Raw genomic sequence first — 21,322 nt, 5'->3', positions numbered from 1 at the left:
GTGGTGAGGGGTACTGGACTGTGGTGAGGGGCACTGGTCTGCGGTTTGGGTACTGGTCTGCGGTGTGGGGTCCTGGTCTGCGGTGTTGGGTACTGGACTGCGGTGTTGGGTACTGGACTGTGGTGTGGGGTACTGGACTGTGGTGTGGGGTACTGGACTGTGGTGTGGTATATTGAACTGTGGTGTTGGGCATTGGAACTTTGTGAGGGGTATTGGTCTGTGGTGATGGGTATTGGTCTGTGGTGGTTGATATTTGTCTGTGGTGTCTGGTATTGCTCTGTGGTGAGGGGTACTGGACTGTGGTGTGGGGTACTGGACTGTGGTGTGGGGTATTGGACTGTGATGTGGGGTATTGCACTCTGGTGATGGGTACTGGACTACAGTCTGGGGTATTGTTCTGTGGTGTGGGGTATTGGACTGTGGAGAAGGGTACAGGATTGGTGAGGGGTATTGGAAATTGGTGAGAGATATTGGACTGGGATGTAGGGTACTTGTCTGTGGCGAGTGGTACATGTCTGTGGCGTGGGCTATTGGTCTGTGATGAGGGCTATTGGTCTGTGCTGTGGGGCATTGGACTGTGGTGTGGGTCATTTGACTGTGGTGTGGGTCATTGGACAGTGGTGTGGGTCATTGGACTGTGGTGTGGGTCATTGGACAGTGGTGTTGGTCATTGGACAGTGGTGTTGGTCATTGGACAGTGGTGTGGGTCATTGGACTGTGGTGTGGGTCATTGGACAGTGGAGTTGATCATTGGACAGTGGTGTGGGTCATTGGACTGTGGTGTGGGTCATTGGACAGTGGTGTTGGGCATTGGACTGTGCTGTGGGTCATTGGACTGTGGTGTTGGGCATTGGACTGTGGTGTGGGTCATTGGACAGTGGTGTGGGGTATTGGTCTGTGGTGTTGGGTACTGGACTGTGGTGTTGGGTACTGGACTGTGGTGTTGGGTACTGGACTGTGGTGAGGGGCACTGGACTGTGGTGAGGTGTATTGGTCTTTGATGTGGGTTATTGGTCATTAGTGTGGGTTACTGGACTGTGGTGTTGGGTACTGGACTGTGGTGTGGGGTACTGGTCTTTGGTGTTGGGTACCGTACGGTGGTGAGGGGTACCGGACTGTGGTGAGGGGTACTGGACTGTGGTGAGGGGCACTGGTCTGCGGTTTGGGTACTGGTCTGCGGTGTGGGGTCCTGGTCTGCGGTGTTGGGTACTGGACATCGGTGTTGGGTACTGGACTGTGGTGTGGGGTACTGGACTTTGGTGTGGGATATTGAACTGTGGTGTTGGGCATTGGAACTTTGTGAGGGGTATTGGTCTGTGGTGATGGGTATTGGTCTGTGGTGGTTGATATTGGTCTGTGGTGTCTGGTATTGCTCTGTGGTGAGGGGTACTGGACTGTGGTGTGGGGTACTGGACTGTGGTGTGGGGTATTGGACTGTGATGTGGGGTATTGCACTCTGGTGATGGGTACTGGACTACAGTCTGGGGTATTGTTCTGTGGTGTGGGGTATTGGACTGTGGAGAAGGGTACAGGACTGGTGAGGGGTATTGGAAATTGGTGAGAGATATTGGACTGGGATGTAGGGTACTTGTCTGTGGCGAGTGGTACATGTCTGTGGCGTGGGCTATTGGTCTGTGATGAGGGCTATTGGTCTGTGCTGTGGGGCATTGGACTGTGGTGTGGGTCATTGGACTGTGGTGTGGGTCATTGGACTGTGGTGTGGGTCATTGGACAGTGGGGTTGATCATTGGACAGTGGTGTGGGTCATTGGACTGTGGTGTGGGTCATTGGACAGTGGTGTTGGGCATTGGACTGTGCTGTGGGTCATTGGACTGTGGTGTTGGGCATTGGACTGTGGTGTGGGTCATTGGACAGTGGTGTGGGTCATTGGTCAGTGGTGTGGGGTATTGGTTTGTGGTGTGGGTCATTGGACAGTGGTGTGGGCTATTGGTCAGTGGTGTGGGCTATTGGTCTGTGGTGTGGGCTATTGGAATGTGGTGTGGGGCATTGGACTGTTGTGTGGGGCATTGGACTGTTGTGTGGGTCATTGGACAGTGGTGTGGGTCATTGGACAGTGGTGTTGGGCATTGGAACGTGGTGTTGGGCATTGGAACGTGGTGTTGGGCATTGGACAGTGGTGTTGGGCATTGGACAGTGTTGTGGGCTATTGGACAGTGGTGTTGGGTATTGGACAGTGGTGGGTGCTATTGTCCTGTGGTGGGTGCTATTGGTCTGTGGTGAGGGGTATTGGACTGTGGTGAGGGGTATTGGACTGTGGTGTTGGGTACTGGACTGTGGTGTTGGGTACTGGACTGTGGTGTTGGGTACTGGACTGTGGTGAGGGTTACTGGACTGTGGTGTTGGGTACTGGACTGTGGTGTTGGGTACTGGACTGTGGTGAGGGTTACTGGACTGTGGTGAGGGTTACTGGACTGTGGTGAGGGTTACTGGACTGTGGTGTTGGGTACTGGACTGTGGTGTTGGGTACTGGACTGTGGTGAGGGTTACTGGACTGTGGTGTTGGGTACTGGACTGTGGTGAGGGTTACTGGACTGTGGTGAGGGTTACTGGACTGTGGTGTTGGGTACTGGACTGTGGTGTTGGGTACTGGACTGTGGTGTTGGGTACTGGACTGTGGTGAGGGTTACTGGACTGTGGTGAGGGGTATTGGTCTGCGGTGTGGGTATTGGACTGTGGTGTTGGGTATTCGACTGTGGTGTTGGGTACTGTTCTGTGGTGAGGGGTATTGGTCTGTGGTGTTGGGTACTGGACTGTGGTGAGGGGCACTGGACTGTGGTGAGGTGTATTGGTCTTTGGTGTGGGTTATTGGTCATTAGCGTGGGTTACTGGACTGTGGTGTGGGGTACTGGTCTTTGGTGTTGGGTACCGTACGGTGGTGAGGGGTACCGGACTGTAGTGAGGGGTACCGGTCTGTGGTGAGGGGTACTGGTCTGTGGTGAGGGGTATTGGTCTTTGGTATGGCGTATTGGTCTTTGGTGTGGGGTATTAGTCTTTGGTGTGGGGTATTGGTCTTTGGTGTGGGGTACTGGACTATGGTATTGGGTACTGGACTGTGGTGAGGGGTGAGAGATATTGGTCTGCGGTGTGGGGTCCTGTACTGTGGTGTTGGGTACTGGACTGTGGTGTGGGGTCCTGGTCTGCGGTGTTGGGTACTGGACTGTGGTGAGGGGTACTGGACTGTGGTGTTGGGCACTGGACTGCGGTGTGGGCTATTGGACTGTGGTGTTGGGCATTGGAACTTGGTGAGGGGTATTGGTCTGAGGTGAGGGGTATTGGTCTGTGGTGTGGGGTATTGGACTGTGGTGTTGGGTATTCGACTGTGGTGAGGGGTACTGGTCTGTGGTGTGGGGTATTGTTTGTGGTGTGGGCTATTAGTCTTTGGTGTGGGGTACTGGACTGTGGTGTGGGGTACTGGAATGTGGTATTGGGTACTGGACTGTGGTGTGGGGTATTGGTCTGTGAGGTGAGGGGCACTGGTCTGCGGTGTGGGCTATTGTTCTGTGGAGTGGGGTATTTATTGGACTGTTGAGTGTACTGGTCTATGGTGTGGGCTATTGGTCTGGGATGTGGGGTACTGGTCTGCGGTGTGGGTACTGGTCTGCGGTGAGGGGTATTCAACTGTGGTGTTGGGTACTGGTCTGTGGTGTTGGGTACTGGACTGTGGTGAGGGGTATTGGACTGGTGAGGGGTACTGGTCTGTGGTGAGGGGTACTGGTCTGTGGTGTGGGTACTGGACTGTGGTGTTGGGTACTGGACTGTGGTGAGGGGTATTTGTCTTTGGTGTGGGGTATTGCACTGTGGTAAAGGGTACTGGACTACAGTCTGGGGTATTGTTCTGTGGTGTGGGGTATTGGACTGTGGAGAAGGGTACAGGACTGGTGAGGGGTATTGGAAATTGGTGAGAGATATTGGACTGTGATGTGGGGTACTTGTCTGTGGCGAGTAGTACATGTCTGTGGCATGGGGCATTGGTCTGTGGCGTGGGGCATTGGACTGTAGCGTGGGTCATTGGACTGTGGTGTGGGGCATTGAAACTTGGTGAGGGGTATTGGTCTGTGGTGGGTGGTTTTGGTCTGTGGTGTGTGGTATTGGACGTGTGGGGTACTGGTCTGTGGTGGGTGGTATTGCTCTGTGGTGAGTGGGACTGGTCTGTGGTGTGGGGCATTGGTTTTGGTGTGGGGTATTGGTCTGTCTGCGGTGTGGGCTATTGTTCTGTGGAATGGTGTATTTATTGGACTGTGGAGTGGGGTATTTATTGGACTGTGGAGGGTACTGGTCTGTGGTGTAGGCTATTGGTCTGTGGTGAGGGGTACTGAACTGTGCTGAGGGGTGAGAGATATTGGTCTGGGATGTGGGGTACTGTTCTGTGGTGAGGGGTATTCGACTGTGGTGAGAGGTAGTCGACTGTGGGTGGGGTACTGGTCTGTAGTGTTGGGTATTGAACTGTGGTGTGGGGTATTGGACTGTGGTGTGGGCTATTGGTCTGTAATGTGGGGCATTGGACTGGTATTCGACTGTGGTGAGGGGTACTGGACTGTGGTGAGGGGCATTGGACTGTGGTGAGGGTTATTCGACAGTGGTGTTGGGTACTGGTCTTTGGTGTGGGGTATTGGAACTTGTTGAGGGGTATCGGTCTGTGGTGGGTGTTATCGGTCTGTGGTGTGGGGTATTCGACTGTGGTGAGGGGTACTGCTCTGTGGTGTGGGGTACTGGTTGTGGTGTGGGCTATTGGTCTGTGGTACTGGACTGTGGTGTGGGGTACTGGACTGTGGTGTGGGGTACTGGACTGTGGTGAGGGGTACTGGACTGCGGTGAGGGGTACTGGACTGCGGTGTGGGGTACTGGACTGCGGTGTGGGGTACTGGTCTGTGGTGAGTGGTACTCGTCTGTGGTGTGGGGCATTGGACTGTGGTGTGTGGCATTGAACTGTAGTGAGGGGTATTGGACTGTTGTGTGGGGTATTGGAACTTGGTGAGGTGTATCGGTCTGTGGTGGGTGGTATTGGACTGTGGTGAGGGGTATTGGACTGTGGTGAGGGGTATTGGACTGTGGTGAGGGGTATTGGACTGTGGTGTGGGGTACTGGACTGTGCTGAGGGGTATTGGACTGTGCTGAGGGGTATTGGACTGTGCTGAGGGGTATTGGACTGTGGTGTTCAGGATAGTCCAAGTGGGACAAAACGTTTGACTGGCTCAGGAATTTTGAAGGGCTGTTATGAATAATTTTAATCCTGTGCATTGTCTACTTCTTGCCTCCTTTACTAGACGCATGCTCAATCTGGTGCTCCTGTGTTGGAGTGTTTGTGACCACGTACATTTCCCAAGCGTGCAGTGGATTTCTCCCACTTCTCCACTATTGCAACGGTTAGTGCCTCGGGTTCTGGTTTTACAGAAGGGGCCGAGCTCGGGATGGGGCAATGGTTGGGATGAGGGGCTTGGCTCTGTGCTGACACTATCGGAATGAATTATGAACCAGTTGTCCGTGTTTAATGAGGTGTCACCATGTTGGATGCAGGAGGGGAAACATTTGCTTTTGGAGCGTGGGCAATCACTGGGATAAGGAGCAGTGGGATGAATTGTTTGTCTGGGTTTCAGGTGCTTCAAAACTTAGTGGTTAACATGTCAATCAAATTAGCTGTGATCTGTTTTATGGGGAGCGGATCTGGGGCTGAGTTAGCTCCTGGTTAGCTTGCTGAAAAAGAGAGGTGGGTGGGTGGTATACAATGGGAACATGTAGCAGACAGAGAGGGGAGAGGAGATGGCACAGGCAGGGACAATACTGACACAACAGATGTCCTCATAAGGTATTGATCTGATTGACCATGAAATTTTGCTTCTGTACCTGATCCCACAGGCTAGCAGTAGGTGTCACTGACTGAATAAAACTCAGAAAATACTGACAAGAGAAAAGGAACATTTTATTAATGTCCAGTCACAGGAAAAGTTTTTTTGTGAGTGGAGAGAACATAATCTGAACAGGATATCAGTGAAAACACATCTCACCACTCACAGAGGGGAGGGAAAACACATTGCAAAACAGACATATACAAAATGGTAATACACTTCCAACCCATTCCACCCCTCAAAAACTCACCAGGAGTCAGACACAGAGTGAAGCTCCCTCTACACTGTCCCATCCCACACTCCCTGGGTATGGGTCAGACACAGAGTGAAGCTCCCTCTACACTGTCCCATCCCACACTCCCTGGGTATGGGTCAGACACAGAGTGAAGCTCCCTCTACACTGTCCCATCCCACACTCCCTGGGTATGGGTCAGACACAGAGTGAAGCTCCCTCTACACTGTCCCATCCCACACTCCCTGGGTATGGGTCAGATATAGAGTGAAGCTCCCTCTACACTGTCCCATCCCACACTCCCAGGGTATGGGTCAGATATAGAGTGAAGCTCCCTCTACACTGTCCCATCCCACACTCCCTGGGTATGGGTCAGATATAGAGTGAAGCTCCCTCTACACTGTCCCATCCCACACTCCCTGGGTATGGGTCAGATATAGAGTGAAGCTCCCTCTACACTGTCCCATCCCACACTCCCAGGTATGGGTCAGACACAGAGTGAAGCTCCCTCTACACTGTCCCATCACACACTCCCAGGGCACAGGTTATGGTAGTGGTGCTCTCCACAATGTCCCCTTGTATATAAAAGCAGAGAAACAGATGATCCCAATCAACACGATATATTAAAATACAAAATCCGCACTGCTCTCAGTGAAAACTATCGTCAGTTCACTGTCATGAAGTTTCAGAAGAATCCACAAGTGATTCAAACAACAAATGAAGATTTCTGTCTGAAGTCACCCTGAGAAAACAAAGGAAGGCAGAGTGCGAGTTAGGCAGCAAGTGGTAAACAGAATAGTAGAGTGTTAAACACACGCTTCAACCCACCATCTCTGTGCTCCCGAAGTTACTCAAATGAACAATTTCCATGCTGTCTTTCTCCCTTCCCTGCCCATTCCTATGCCTTTCAAATGCCATTATTCTCATCTTTCTCCACCATCTCCTCTGGCACCCACCACAACCCCAGATATCTCCTCGAACTCCACCCTGTCATCTTCAATCTACCCCAGCCTGGGAGGAAGGCTGGTCTGTTGAGTCTAACTATTCCTCTTGTAACTTCAGTACCCCTGTTAAGTATTTAATATTTCAATAATATTTGAGTAATCTTGGGTATATATTGTTTGATTAAGCATTCTTGTTCCTTTAAATAATTATGGGTTATATGTTAAATATATGAATTGCCTCACTACAAGTAAACCTGAAGTTAAACTCACATTTCGGACTTCCATGTCTTTTATTTGAATGAATGTTTTGAAGTTACAAAACATAACATACCCCCCCAGCTTCCGATGCTCCAGGGAAAACAGTCCAGATTTCTCTCCTCGCCTGTTACAGCTAATACTCTCTAGTCCCGGCAGCATCCCAGTGAACCTCTTCTGCACCCTCTCTCCCCATAGTGTGGCAAGTACAACTAAACAAGAATTCTAGCCTTGATACAGGTGTAAATGTTTCCCAACTTTTATACTCAACACCCAAACCAATGAAGCTGAGCATGTCAGGGCCCCCCGCTCTACCTTTCCCACTCTAACTGTGTTACTACTTTCAGGGAGCCATGGGCACACCACAACACCCCTCTGAACATCAATGTGTTCAGGGATCCTGCTATTTGCTTACATTTGACCTGACACCTGGCTGGATTTTGTATTTTATTTAGTGACGGAATCGGCCCTTCTGGTCCCTTGAACCACACTGTCCCACAACCCCCGACAGCCCTGACCTAATCACGGGACAACTTACAATAACCTACCCGGTATATCTTTGGCCTGTGGGAGAAAACCCACAAATTCCACGGAGAGGATGTACAAAGACTCCTTACAGAGGACGCAGGGATAGAATTCCAAAATCCGACCCCCCCCCCCACCCCACATCCCCCAAAGGTGTAATAGCGTCGCACTAACATTGTCATGACACTCACAATTAAAACCCAAAACAATTAATGTATTAAACTCTGCCTGCTATTTTCCCATGTAGCTGTTCTTTACCTCGCCCTCCTCCCCCAGACACCCCCACCCTCCAACCCACCTCTCACAAAGTCTTCTCTGCTCTTGACGAGGTTTCTCATGCTAGGCTAATCCTGTTGAATCCTTGGATGACCTCATGAACCACAACTACACCAATCTACAAAGTTGCCAATCAGCCCATCTATTTCGATAGAGCACAGGCAACACCGATCTCCATACCAGCAGTGGTCACAGACCTCCAGCCAGAATGACAGCCCCAGCAAGCCAACTCTCAATCGAACAGATCATATCTGTAACTCTGGATCATGGGAGACCTTGACAAGAGCAACTTTGTGTGACGTGGCATGGAGGGTGAGGGAGACTGGGGAAGAGCGGGAGGTGGCGAGTGGTGTGTGGAGAACGTGGGGAGGGAGGGAAAGATGGTGGAGGGGTGGGAGATGTGGGAAGGTAGTGAGTGGCAGGGAGGGACGGGGAGACAGGAGGTGGTGAGTGGCGGGGATGGATGGGGAGATGGCGGGGGGGGGAAGGGAGACAGGGGGTGTGAAAGTGAGAGGTTGAGAAGAGGGAGGGTTAGACCAGAGGACTGGAGAGGTGGCGAATGGGGGAGAAGCAGCCAGAGTGTTTGGGGGGGGGGGGGTAGAATTGGGATGAGCAAAACTCTGACTCCATCTTCCGAAAGGAATCAATCCCTTCCTGGTTAGGACCCCTGCCCTCCCACCTCCCCTGTAATCACAAAGCACCTCAATCCCCATACTCACTTCATCTGCTGGTTCTGCCATGGCTGGCTGGCTGTAGATCACTTTTGGTTTGTCACTGGGGGAGAGAACATTGCCACTATAAGAGGGAGCATGTTACAGAGACAGGAGGGGTGTAGGGGCTGCAGGGAGATTCACAAAGACAGGGATGTAGGGTCTGTGGGAGGGACAGAGACAGGGAGGGAGGGGTGTTGAGTCACAGGGATGGGTGTAGAGGCTGTGGGGGGAGAGGTCATAGAGACAGGGAAGGGTGTAGGGTCACAGGGAGGGTGGGGTATAGGGGCTGTGCCGGGGGGATTGTCACAGAGACTGGGGGAGAGAATATTGTCACCATGAGAGGGAGCATGTTACAGAGACAGGAGGAGTGCAAGAACTGCAGGGGGGGTGGTCAAAGAGACAGGGAGGGGTGTAAGGGCCAGAGAGTGTTTTAGAGATAGGGAGGGGTGTAGGGGCCAGAGGGTGTTACAGAAATAGGAAGGGGTGTAGGGGCTGGAGTGGGTTACAGAGACAAAGGGTGTAGAGGATGTGGGAATGGGGTTTACAGAGTCAGGGAGGGGTGATAATAACTGTGTGCCTTACCTGGCTCTCTCTGTAGGGTGTGGGTAGTGAACACAAAGAGAAGAGATTAGATCCTGTGACGATACATTTCCATTATCACCCCCCCCCCCAATATCTCTCACCCAGAGAACCCATGCCTGTATGCAACAAGGCCCAGACAGCATTCAGATATAGGCTGAGAAGTGATAGGTAACATTCACACCACACATGTACCAGGCAGTGAGCATCTCCAACAAGAAAGGGTCTGACCACCTCCCTCTGACATTCCCATTGTCCAGTCCCCACCATGAACACACTGGGGTCACCACTGACTAGAAACTCAACAGGACCAATCACATCAACACCGTGTCTACAGGAGCAGCTCAGAGACCGGGGACCCTGTGGGAATGACTCACCTCACACCCCATCCACAAGTCAGGAGTGTGATGGAACATTCTCCACTTGCCTGGGTGAAGGCAGATGCAACAACTGTCCAGTAAGTTAACACCATCCATCAGTAAGAGCTCCTCAATCGGCTCCCCCATCCACCTTCTGAAACAGTGCCTCCGTCTTCCTCCCACTCCCACTCCCTCTGTTTCCCTACCTGCCTCCACCCCTCCCTCTGTCTCCCTACACGCCCCCTCCCTCCCTCCATCTGTCTCCTTGTACACCCCGCCTTTCTCCGTCTCCTACACATCCCCTCCCTCCATCTTACCCACCTCCTCCCTCCCACCCATCTCCCTACATGCCCCTCCCTCTGCCAGTGCACCATCTACAACTTCTATCACCCTTCTCCATCAGTCAGCACCTCCTCAACCCACCAAGGAGGAGACACCCAGCCAGGATGTGGGGCCTGCTCCCCACCCCTCACTGCAGAATGTGGTACTTACGCCCCAAGTATCCCTTGCGGTAGGCAAACCAGATGCCAATCCCGAGGAAGGCCAAAATGAGGAGGGCTACGATCACCCCAGCCACAATCCCGCCCACGTTGGTGTCGTCTGTGTAGGAAGCAAGGACATCAGCAGGTCATTCGGCCCCTCCACTTCCTAGTACTCCATGACAGGAGTCCCTTTGGCCCCTCTAAACCCAGTATGCTGGGACAGGAGACATTGAGCCTGCTTTTCTCTAGGCTGTTGGATAGGGATAGGATGTTGGACATTGTATGATCAGGTAGTGGGGAGGGGAGAAGGGTGTAAAGCTAACACACCCACAAACCAACACTTACACACTTCCATGCGAATGGGTGGGCTGCTCTTCACTGGCTGACCAACTTTGTTACTGGCCTCACACACATACTCCCCAGCATCAACCTTACTCACTCGGTCAAAGATCTGGAATGTGGAGAAAAGGTCAACATGTCAGTGACACAGATCACCTAATACCCCAACACCCCCAGCCACTTTCGTCAGCCCATCTCCTGAATCCCCATTCCTCACCTCCCAACACCCCCCATGTCACCCACAGCCACATCCTTGTCCATAAGACATACGAGCAGAATTAGGCCGTTCATCTCATTGATTCTTCTCTGTAATTCCATTACGGCTGATTTATTATCCATCTCAACCCCATTGTCCTGCCTTCCCACATACCCTTTGACACCCTGACTAACCAATAACAAAACAACCTCCACTTGAAATATACCCTATCATTTGGCCTCTGCAGCCATCAGCGGCAACAAATTCCACAAATTCACTACCCACTGATAGTGAAAGAAATTCTTGATCATCTCTGTTCTGTTCTAAATGGACATCCCCCAATTCTGCAATCGGTTTCAATGAGATCCCCCCTCATTCTTATAAACTCCAGCAAGTACAGGCCTAAGGCAATCACTCACTGCTCTTATGTTGACCATTCATTCCTGGGATCATTCTCATGAGCCTTCTCTGGGCCCTAGCCAATGCTGGCACAACCTTTCTTAGATAAGGAAACCGAAAATGCAGTCTAACCAATGCCTTATAAAGCCTCAGCATTACATCTTTGCTTTTACATTCCAGTCCTCTTGACATGAATGCTAACACTCCACTTCCCTTCCCCACCACCAGCTCAACCTGCAAGTTAACCCTTACGGAATGAGGACACACAAGTCCCTTTGCAACTCTGAATTTTGAATTTTCTCCTCATTCAGAAAATAGTCTACACCTTTATTCCTTCTACCAAAGAGCAAGACCATGCACTTCCCTACCTTCGACCATCTGCTACATCTTTGCCCAGTCTCCCACTCTGTCTGTGTCCTTCTGCAGACTCCCTGCTCCCTCAACACCACCTGCCCCTCCACCTGTATCCGAATCGTCCACAAACTTGGCCATAAAACCATCAATCCCTTCATCCAAATCATTGACATATAACATGAAAAGGACCCCTTTATTCCCACCACGAGTGGAGCTTTGGCTGATCGGCAGAAAGCAGAGAGTGGCAATAAAGGGATCCCATTCTGGCTGGCTGCCAGTTACCAGTGGAGTTCCACACGGGTCAGTATTGGGACTGCTGCTTTTTCAATGTATTTCAATGATTTGGATTATGGGATAAATGGATTTGTGGCTAAATTTGCCGATAATATAAAGATAGGTGGAGGAGTGGGTAGTGTTGAGGAAACAGAGAGCCTGCAAAGAGACTTAGATAGTTTAGGGGAATGGGCAAAGAAGTGGCAAATCTATGGTCATGCACTTTGGTAGAAAAAAATAAATGGGCAGACTATTATTTAGACGGGGAGATAATTAAAAATGCAGAGATGCAAAGGGTCTTGGGAGTCGAAGCAAGAGGTGGAGAGTGAAGAAGTAAAGGGATCTTGGAGAGGATCCTTTTTTAAACTGATCAGGGAACAGAGGCTAGCCTGCGCAGGCGCGTGCCGTAGCGTGCCAAAGGTTTAAAAAAAAGACCGCCATACACAGCGGCCAGCGTCGGAGTGGACTGAGTCAGAGTGGGACGGCTTTGGCGTGAACAGGCAGAGGCGAGGGTAGGTTCCAGTAAATTTTGTTTTGTTTGTCTAGAGTAGAGAGAATGCCAGGCAGGATGTTGGAATGCTCCTTTTGCAGGATGTGGGAAGTCAGGGAGACATCAGGTACCCTTGACAATGACACCTGCAAGAAGTGCATCCAGCTGCAGCTCCTAACAAACCGTGTTAGGGAACTGGAGTAGGAGCTGGATGACCTCTGGATCATTCGGGAGAATGAGGAGTTTATAGATAGTAGTTTCAGGGAGGCAGTTATGCCAAGGGAGCAGCACATAGGTAATAGGTGAGGGAATGGGAAAGGGCAGGCAGAGCAGGATTCCCCATTGGCCATTGCCCTCAACAACAAGTATACCGATTTGGATACTGTTGGAGGGGGTGACTGACCTGGGACAAGCTGTGGCAGCCAGATCTCTGGCACTGAGTCTGGTTCTGCAGTGCAGAAGGGAGGGTGGAAGAAGAGGAGAGTGGTAGTGATAGGGAACTCGATAGTTAGAGGTACAGACAGGAGGTTTTGTGGTCGTGACAGAGACTCCCGGATGGTTTGTTGCCTCCCGGGTGCCAGGGTCAGGGATGTCTCTGATCGCGTGTACAGCATTCCAAAATGGGATGGTGAGCAGCCAGATATCATGGCACACATCGGTACCAATGAGATAGGAAGAAAGAGTGAGGAGGTCCTGAAGAGTGAGTATAGAGAGCTTGGTAGGAAGTTAAAAAGCAGGACCTCGAGGGTGGTAATCTCAGGATTACTACCTGTGCCACGTGCCAGTGAGGGTAAGAATAGGAAGCTCTGGAGGATGAACCTGTGGCTGAGGACCTGGTCTCGGGAGCAGGGTTTCAGATTTCAGGATAATTCAGACCTCTTCTGGGGCAGGTAGGACCTGTACAAGAGAGATGGGTTACACCCGAACTACAAGGGGTCCAATATCCTTGCAGGGAGGTTTGTTAGTGCTATTGGGGGGGGGGTTTAAACTAGATTTGCAGGGGGATGGTAAGCAGAGTGCCAGAGTAGATAGTGGAGTGGGGGTGAAAATAAATGATGTTAAAGTTTCATACAAAGTCACAAATAGAAGGGTTGTGTGAGGTGGCAATAATCTTTTGAGGTGCGTCTATTTCAATGCGAGGAGTATTGTGGGGAAAGCAGACGAGCTGAGTGCGTGGATTGACACGTGGAATTATGGCATTGTAGCCATTAGTGAAACTTGGCTACAGAAGGGGCAGGACTGGCAGCTTAATGTTCTGTGGTTCCGATGTTTCATACATTATAGAGGCAGAGGGATGAAGGGTGGGGGGTGGCATTGCTAGTCAGGGAAGATGTTACAGCAGTGCTCAGGGAGGACAGATTAGAGGGCTTGTCTACCGAGGCTATATGGGTGGAGCTGAGAAACAGGAAAGGTATGACCACGTTAATGGGATTGTATTATAGACCACCCAATAGTCTGCAAGAATTGGAGGAGCAAATCTGCAGAGAGATAGCAGACAACTGCAGGAAACATGAAGTTGTGATAGTAGGGGATTTTAATTTTCCACATATTGATTGGAACTCCTATACTACTAAAGGTCTAGACGGGTTAGAGTTTGCAAAATGTGTTCAGGAAAGTTTTCTAAATCAATATATAGAGGTACCTGTGAGAGACAATGCAATATTAGATCTCCTATTAGGAAACGAGTTAGGACAGGTGATGGAAGTGTGTTCAGGGGAACACTTTGGTTCCAGTGATCATAACATCATTAGTTTCAACTTGATCATGGATAAAGATAGATCTGGTCTTTGAATTGAGGTTCTAAACTGGAAAAAGCCCAAATTTGAAAAAATAAGAAAGGATCTAAAAAGCGTGGGTTGGGACAGGTTGTTCTCTGGCGAGGATGTCGTTGGTAAGTGGGAGGCCTTCAAAGGAGAAATTTTGAGAGTGCAGAGTTTGTATGTTCCTGTCAGGGTTAAAGGCAAAGTCAATAAGAATAAGGGACCTTGGTTCTCGAGGGATATTAGAACTCTGATAGAGAAAAAGAGAGAGATGTATGACATGTATAGGAAACGGAGCAAATAAGATGCTTGAGAAGTATAAAAAGTGCAAAAAAATACTTAAGAAAGAAATCAGGCGGGCTATAAGGAGACATGAGGTTGCTTTGGCAGTCAAAGTGAAGGATAATCCACAGAGCTTCTACAGGTATATTAAGAGCAAAAGGATAGTAAGGGATAAAATTGGTCCTCTTGAAGATCAGAGTGGTCGGCTATGTATGGAACCAAAAGAGATGGGGGAGATCGTAAATGGGTATTTTGCATCTGTATTTACTAAGGAAACTGGCATGGAGTCAATGGAAATAAGGCAATCAAGTAGTGAGGTCGTGGAACCTATACAGATTGAAGAGGAGAAGGTGCTTGCTATCTTGAGGCAAATCAGAGTAGATAAATCCCCAGGACCTGACAGAGTATTCCCTCGGACCTTGAAGGAGACTAGTGTTGAAATTGCAGGGGCCCTGGCAGATGTATTTAAAATGTCAGTATCTACGGGTGAGATGCCGGAGGATTGGAGGATAGCTCATGTTGTTCTGTTGTTTAAAAAAGGCTCTAAAAGTAATCCAGGAAATTATAGACCGGTAAGTTTGACGTCAGTAGTGTGTAAATTATTGGAAGTAGTACTAAGAGATAGGATCTACAAGTATTTAGATAGACAGACTTATTAGGAAGAGTCAACACGGCTTTGTGCGTGGTAGGTCATGTTTAACAAATCTATTCGAGTTTTTCGAGGAGGTTACAAGGAAAGAGGATGAAGGGAAGGCAGTGGATGTTGTCTACATGGACTTCAGTAAGGCCTTTGACAAGGTCCTGCATGGGAGGTTAGTTAGGAAAATTCAGTCGCTAGGTACACATGGTGAGATAGTAAATTGGATTAGACATTGGCTCAATGGGAGAAGTCAGAGAGTGGTAGTGGAGGATTGCTTCTCTGAGTGGAGGCCTGTGACTAGTGGTGTGCCACAGAGATCAGTGCTGGGTCCATTGTTATTTGTCATCTATATCAATGATCTGGATGATAATGTGCTAAATTGGATCAGCAAATTTGCTGATGATACAAAGATTGGAGGTGTAGTGGACAGTGAGGAAGGTTTTCAAAGCTTGCAGAGGGATCTGGACCAGCTGGAAAAATGGGCTGAAAAATGGCAGATGGAGTTTAATACAGACAAGTGTGAGGTATTGCACTTTGGAAGGCAAAACCAAGGTAGAACATACAAGGTAAATGGTAGGACACTGAGGAGTGCAGTAGAACAGAGGGATCTGGGAATACAGATACAAAATTCCCTAAGAGTGGCATCACAGGTAGATAGGGTAGTAAAGAGAGCTTTGGGTACGTTGGTCTTTATAAGTCAAAGTATTGAGTATAAGAGTTGGAATGTTATGGTGAGGTTGTATAAGGCATCGGTGAGGCCAAATTTGGAGTATTGTGTGCAGTTTTGGTCACCGAATTACAGGAAGGATAAAAATAAGATTGAAAGAGTGCAGAGAAGGTTTATAAGGATGTTGCCAGGACTTGAGAAACTGAGTCACAGGGAAAGGTTGAATAGGTTAGGACTTTATTCCCTGGAGCATAGAAGAATGAGGGGAGACTTGATAGAGGTATATAAAATTATGATGGGTAAAGATAGAGTGAATGTAAGCAGGCTTTTTCCACTGAGGCTAGGGGAGAAAAAAACCAGAGGACATGGGTTAAGGGGGAAAAGTTTAAAGGGAACATTTGGGGGGGGCTTCTTCACACAGAGAGTGGTGGGAATGTGGAATGAGTTGCCAGATGAAGTAGTAAATGTGGGCTCACTTTTAACATTTAAGAAAAACTTGAAAGGTGTATGGAAGGATATGGGCCAGGTGCAGGTCAGTGGGACTAGGCAGAAAAATGGGTCGGCACAGCCAAGAAGGGCCAAAAGGCCTGTTTCTATGCTGTAATGTTCTATGGTTCTATACCCTAAAGGTTAACCTCTAGGTTGAGTCGGTGGTGAAGAAGGCAAACGCAGTGTTGGCTCTCATGGTATAGAATACAAGAGCAGGGATATGATGCTGAGGCTCTATCAGGCACTCGTGAGACCACACTTGGAGTACTGGTGGCAGTTTTGGGCTCCTTATTTCAGAAAGGATAACTGCCATTGGAGAGGGTTCAGAGAAGATTCATGAGAATGATTCCAGGAATGAAAGGATTACCATATGAGGAATGTCTGGCAGCTCTTGGGCTGTATTCCCTGGAGTTCAGGAGAATGAGGGGGGATCTCATCTAAACATTCTGAATGTTAAAAGGCCTGATCAGATTAGATATGTCAGTTATTTCCCATGGTCGGGGAGTCTAGGACAAGAGGGCATAACTTCAGGATTGAAGGACGTCCATTTAGAACAGAGATGTGGATAAATTACTTTAGTCAGAGGGTGGTGCACCTGTGGAATTTGTTGCCACGAACGGCTGTGGAGGCCAAGTCATTGGGTGTATTTAGGGCAGAGATAGATAGGTTCTTAACTAACCAGGGCATCAAAGGGTGTGGAGGGAAGGGCAGGGGAGTGGGGATGACTGGAAGAATTGGATCAGCCCATGATTGAATGGCAGAGCAGACTTGATGGGCTGAATGGCCTACTTCTGCTCCTATACCTTATGGTCTTGGCCTCCCGCCAGTCAGTTAATCTTCTATCCATGCTCTTATCTCGTTAAGCAACCTTATATGCGGCATCTTGTCAAACACCACCAACCCATCCCCACAGCAAAACATCCCCTCTCCCCTTCTCCAAAACACCCGACAATCTGTTTTCCTCTCATACACAACCCCACTCAGCACCCCAACCCCTGTTCACAGTGTCCCACCCCTAGATCTGTAGTGATACTCACCAATAAGCCCATCTCGGGCTGGATGGTGTACGAGGAGTTGCGGAAGGTGGGGCTGCTGGCCGGCTTCTCGGGCATCAACACCTGGTCTCGATACCAGCGGTAGGAGGGCCGTGGGTAACCCCGGCTCTCCGAACACTTCAGCTCTGCCTTGCTACCTGTCGTCACCGAGGTGGGCACGCTGGCTGTCGGGACTGCAGGGGGCACTGGGGGAAGAGGGAAAATGAGACGGTGAAGAAGGAAAGAGGACGGGGGAGAGGGATAGAATGAGAGACAGGAAGGGGGACGTAGGAGTCAGAGAGAAAAAGACACAGGAACAGGAGAAGGAAAGAAATAGAGTGAGAGACAGAAAGAGGGATGGAGGAACAGCAGTCAGAGCGATAGAGAAACAGGGACAGGAGAGACTGAGAGAGAGACACACAGAGGGTGAGAGATGGGGGGATAGACAGATGGGGATGTACAGACTGGGTTTGGAGAGACGTGGAGCAGAGACAGGGAGATAGAAGAGGGAGATGGACGGGAGAAGAGATGGAGGGGGTTAAGAGACGCGGAGGTAGGAAGCGGGGAGGGTAGGAGACGGGGAGATGGAGGGGAGGAGGCGGAGTGTGGGGAGACGGAAAGGGGGAGATGGATGGGGAGATCGGAGTGTGGGGAGACGGAGTGGGAGGCAGAGTGGGAAGATGGGGTGGGGAGACAGATAGGGGAGACGGAGGTGGCAGACGGGGGGGGGGGAGATGGAGCTAGATGGAAGGACATGGTTAGGAAGAGGTAGAGGGAATGAGGATGGGGTGTGAGATAGGGAAAAGCATACATAGCTAGATAGAAATAGAAAGTTAGATTTGTCCTACAGGCAGTGTCTAAAGTTGGAACTGATAATGAAATCTCAATTCTTTTCCTTCCTTCCTTGTCCCTGCCCCTCCTCTGGTTAAACTCCCACCCATAACTCAACACATCACTGACCCGGGCAGAGAGCAGCTCTCCTACCCGACTTACCCTTCACCACGAGGGTGACGGTGACAGAGCCGAACTGAGAGCCGTCAATCGTGTTCACGTCACATATGTACAGACCGCTGTCCGTCGCCTGGGTTTCCTTGAAGTGGAGAGCACTAGGTGAGAAGTCCACACGGCCCTGATAGTTCTCTGAAACAAAAGTCAGGAGCAATGCAGGGATCATACAGAATGGAAACAGGAGTCTGTGTGTTTCGAGGTAGGGAGGGGAGGAGTTTGGGGGAGGAAGGTAGGGAGAGAAGATTTTGTGCTCGAGGAGATGGAGAAACTGACTTACTGGTGATCTCATTGTTGTAATACACGAGTGTTTGTGAGTCCTGGAGGTCCTGGAATTTCCATTCCACCCGCGGCTCGCCGAAATCCGCTGAGTACTGACAGAAAAGCTCCGCGGCTGGCACACAGGGAGAGGTCAGAGGTCAGTGAGGGCTGTAAACGAGAACTTCAGTGACAGACAGGCAGTGAGGGAGCTCCGTACGGAGGAAGGGGCAGTCAGCATGTGCTACAGTGAGGGAGCTCTGCGCTGTGGGATGGGCAGTGAGGTTGTTCCACAGTGAGAGATTAGTGGAATGAGCTCCATGCTGTTGGAAGGGCAGCGAGGGAGTGTCATGGTGAGGGAGTGCTGTGCTGTTGGGAGGAGCAGTGAGGACCACGGTGAGGGAGCTCTGCACTGTTGGAGGGGCAGTGAGGACCACGGTGAGGGAGCTCTGCACTGTTGGAGGGGCAGTGAGGGAGCTCTCCACTGTTGGAGGGACAGTGAGGACCACGGTGAGGGAGCTCTGCACTGTTGGAGGGGCAGTGAGGGAGCTCTCCACTGTTGGAGGGGCAGTGAGGGAGTACCACGGTGAGGGAGCTCTCCACTGTTGGAGGGGCAGTGAGGGAGTACCACTGTGAGGGATCTCTGCACTATTGGAGGGACAGTGAGGGACCTCTCCACTGTTGGATGGCAGTGAGGGAGCTCTGCACTATTGGAGGGGCAGTGAGGGAGCTCTCCACTGTTGGATGGTCAGTGATGGAGCTCTGCACTATTGGAGGGGCAGTGAGGGAGCTCTCCACTGTTGGAGGGGCAGTGAGGGAGCTCTCCATTGTTGGAGGGGCAGTGAGGGAGTACAACTGTGAGGGAGCTCTGCACTATTGGAGGGACAGTGAGGGAGCTCTCCACTGTCGGATGGGCAGTGAGGGAGCTCTCCACTGTTGGAGGGGCAGTGAGGGAGCTCTGCACTATTGGAGGGACAGTGAGGGAGCTCTGCACTATTGGAGGGACAGTGAGGGAGCTCTCCACTGTTGGAGGGGCAGTGAGGGAGTACCACTGTGAGGGAGCTCTGCACTATTGGAGGGACAGTGAGGGAGTACCACTGTGAGGGAGCTCTGCACTATTGGAGGGACGGTGAGGGAGCTCTTCACTGTTGGAGGGGCAGTGAGGGAGTACCACAGTGAGGGAGCTCTGCACTGTTGGAGGGGCAGTGAGGGAGTACCACAGTGAGGGAGCTCTGCACTGTTGGAGGGGCAGTGAGGGAGCTCTCCACTGTTGGAGGGGCAGTGAGGACCACGGTGAGGGAGCTCTGCACTGTTGGAGGGGCAGTGAGGGAGCTCTCCACTGTTGGAAGGGGTATTGAGGAAGCTCTGCGCATTCGGACGGCAGTGATGGAGTGCCAGGGTATGGGAACTCCACACTATTGGAGGGGAAGGACAGAGAGGGAAATGTATACAATAAAGGTTCTCTTGACGATCTGACTCCTGGGACCACCAACTGAAACGCTTCCCTCACCTGCTCCAAGCGACACTTTAACCTCTGGAGTACGAGTTGTCACCGAAAAGGATCTTGTCACAAGCACTGTCGAAAAAACATCGGGCATCAGCTACAGAGTACGAATCGCCTCATTCTTTCAGTATCTCTCAGTCCCTCCCTCTCAGGGGGATATCTGTACACTGACTGGTGTCTCTCAGTCCCTCTCTCTCGGGGGACATCTGTACACTGACCAGTGTCTCTCAGTCCCTCTCTCTCTCAGGGGATATCTGTACACTGACCGGTGTCTCTCAGTCCCTCTCTCTCAGGGGGATTTCTGTACACTGACCGGTGTCTCTCAGTCCTTCTATCTCAGGGGATATCTGTACACTGACCGGTGTCTCTCAGTCCCTCTCTCTCAGGGGGATATCTGTACACTGACCAGTGTCTCTCAGTCCCTCTCTCTCTCAGGATATCTGTACACTGACTGGTGTCTCTCAGTCCCTCTCTCTCAGAGGATATCTGTACACAGACCAGAGTCTCTCAGTCCCTCTCTCTCAGGGAGATATCTGTACACTGACCGGTGTCTCTCAGTCCCTCTATCTCAGGGGGATATTGGTACACTGACCAGAGTCTCTCAGTCCCTCTCTCTCAGGGGGATATCTGTACACTGACCGGTGTTTCTCTGTCCCTCTATCTCAGGGGATATCTGTACACTGACTGGTGTCTCTCAGTCCCTCTCTCTCAGGGGATATCAGTACACTGCCTGGTGTTTCTCTGTCCCTCTATCTCAGGGGATATCTGTACACTGACTGGTGTCTCTCAGTCCTTCTCTCTCAGGGGATATCTGTACACTGCCCGGTCCCTCTCAGTCCCTCTCTCTCAGGGGATATCTGTACACTGACTGGTGTCTCTATGTCCCTCTTTTTCCAGGGAGAGATCTGTACACTGACCGGTGTCTCTCAGTCCCTCTATCTGAGGGGGATATCTGTACACTGACCAGTGTCTCTCAGTCCCTCTCTCCCAGGGGATATCTGTACACTGACCGGTGTCTCTCAGTCCCTCTCTCTCAGGGGATATCTGTACACTGACCGGTGTGTCTCAGTCCCTCTCTCTCAGGGGATATCTGTACACTGACCGGTGTCTCTCTGTCCCTCTATCTCAGGGGATATCTGTACACTGACTGGTGTCTCTCAGTCCCTCTCTCTCAGGGGATATCTGTACACTGACCGGTGTCTCTCAGTCCTCCCTCTCAGGGGGATATCTGTACACTGACCGGTGTCTCTCAGTCCCTCTATCTCAGGGGATATCTGTACACTGACTGGTGTCTCTCTGTCCCTCTCTATCAGGGGGATATCTGTACACTGACCAGTGTGTCTCAATCCCTCTCTCCTAGGGGGATATCTGTACACTGACCAATGTCTCTCGGTCACTCTCTC

At 50.8% G+C, this 21,322-nt stretch overlaps 2 protein-coding genes across 2 annotated transcripts in view; both read right to left on the bottom strand.

The window, feature by feature from the left end:
- Window positions 1-2,668: 2,668 nt before the first annotated feature.
- LOC132380917 (uncharacterized) lies at window positions 2,669-9,983 on the bottom strand. Its single transcript, XM_059949861.1, has 2 exons — window positions 8,816-9,983; window positions 2,669-6,838 (listed from the first exon to the last, which is right to left on the bottom strand). Exon 2 carries the CDS (start codon window positions 3,988-3,990, stop codon window positions 3,052-3,054), a length of 939 nt encoding a protein of 312 aa, XP_059805844.1. The 5' UTR covers window positions 3,991-6,838; window positions 8,816-9,983; the 3' UTR covers window positions 2,669-3,051.
- Window positions 9,984-10,121: 138 nt separating this feature from the next.
- Window positions 10,122-21,322, bottom strand: part of LOC132380918 (junctional adhesion molecule A-like) — a 29,003-nt gene continuing 17,802 nt past the window's right edge. The window contains exons 2-7 of the mRNA XM_059949862.1: window positions 19,926-19,991; window positions 18,438-18,551; window positions 18,146-18,292; window positions 17,156-17,358; window positions 10,575-10,680; window positions 10,122-10,347 (exon numbers count right to left, since the gene is read on the bottom strand). Of these exons, the coding sequence (XP_059805845.1) occupies window positions 10,217-10,347; window positions 10,575-10,680; window positions 17,156-17,358; window positions 18,146-18,292; window positions 18,438-18,551; window positions 19,926-19,991 (767 nt within the window). The 3' untranslated portion in view covers window positions 10,122-10,216. The remainder of the gene's footprint in view (window positions 10,348-10,574; window positions 10,681-17,155; window positions 17,359-18,145; window positions 18,293-18,437; window positions 18,552-19,925; window positions 19,992-21,322) is intronic.

This window comes from Hypanus sabinus, chromosome 25, assembly GCF_030144855.1.
Source record: "Hypanus sabinus isolate sHypSab1 chromosome 25, sHypSab1.hap1, whole genome shotgun sequence".
Taxonomy (NCBI): domain Eukaryota; kingdom Metazoa; phylum Chordata; class Chondrichthyes; order Myliobatiformes; family Dasyatidae; genus Hypanus; species Hypanus sabinus.
The sequence above is the reverse complement of the archived record's forward strand: the minus strand, read 5'-3'. Positions and strand labels throughout refer to the sequence as shown.

What these genes read in the sequence shown, in the direction of transcription:
- LOC132380917 (XM_059949861.1), bottom strand. Translation starts at nt 3,990, where the DNA reads ATGCCCCATGCCACAGACATGTACTACTCGCCACAGACAAGTACCCCA.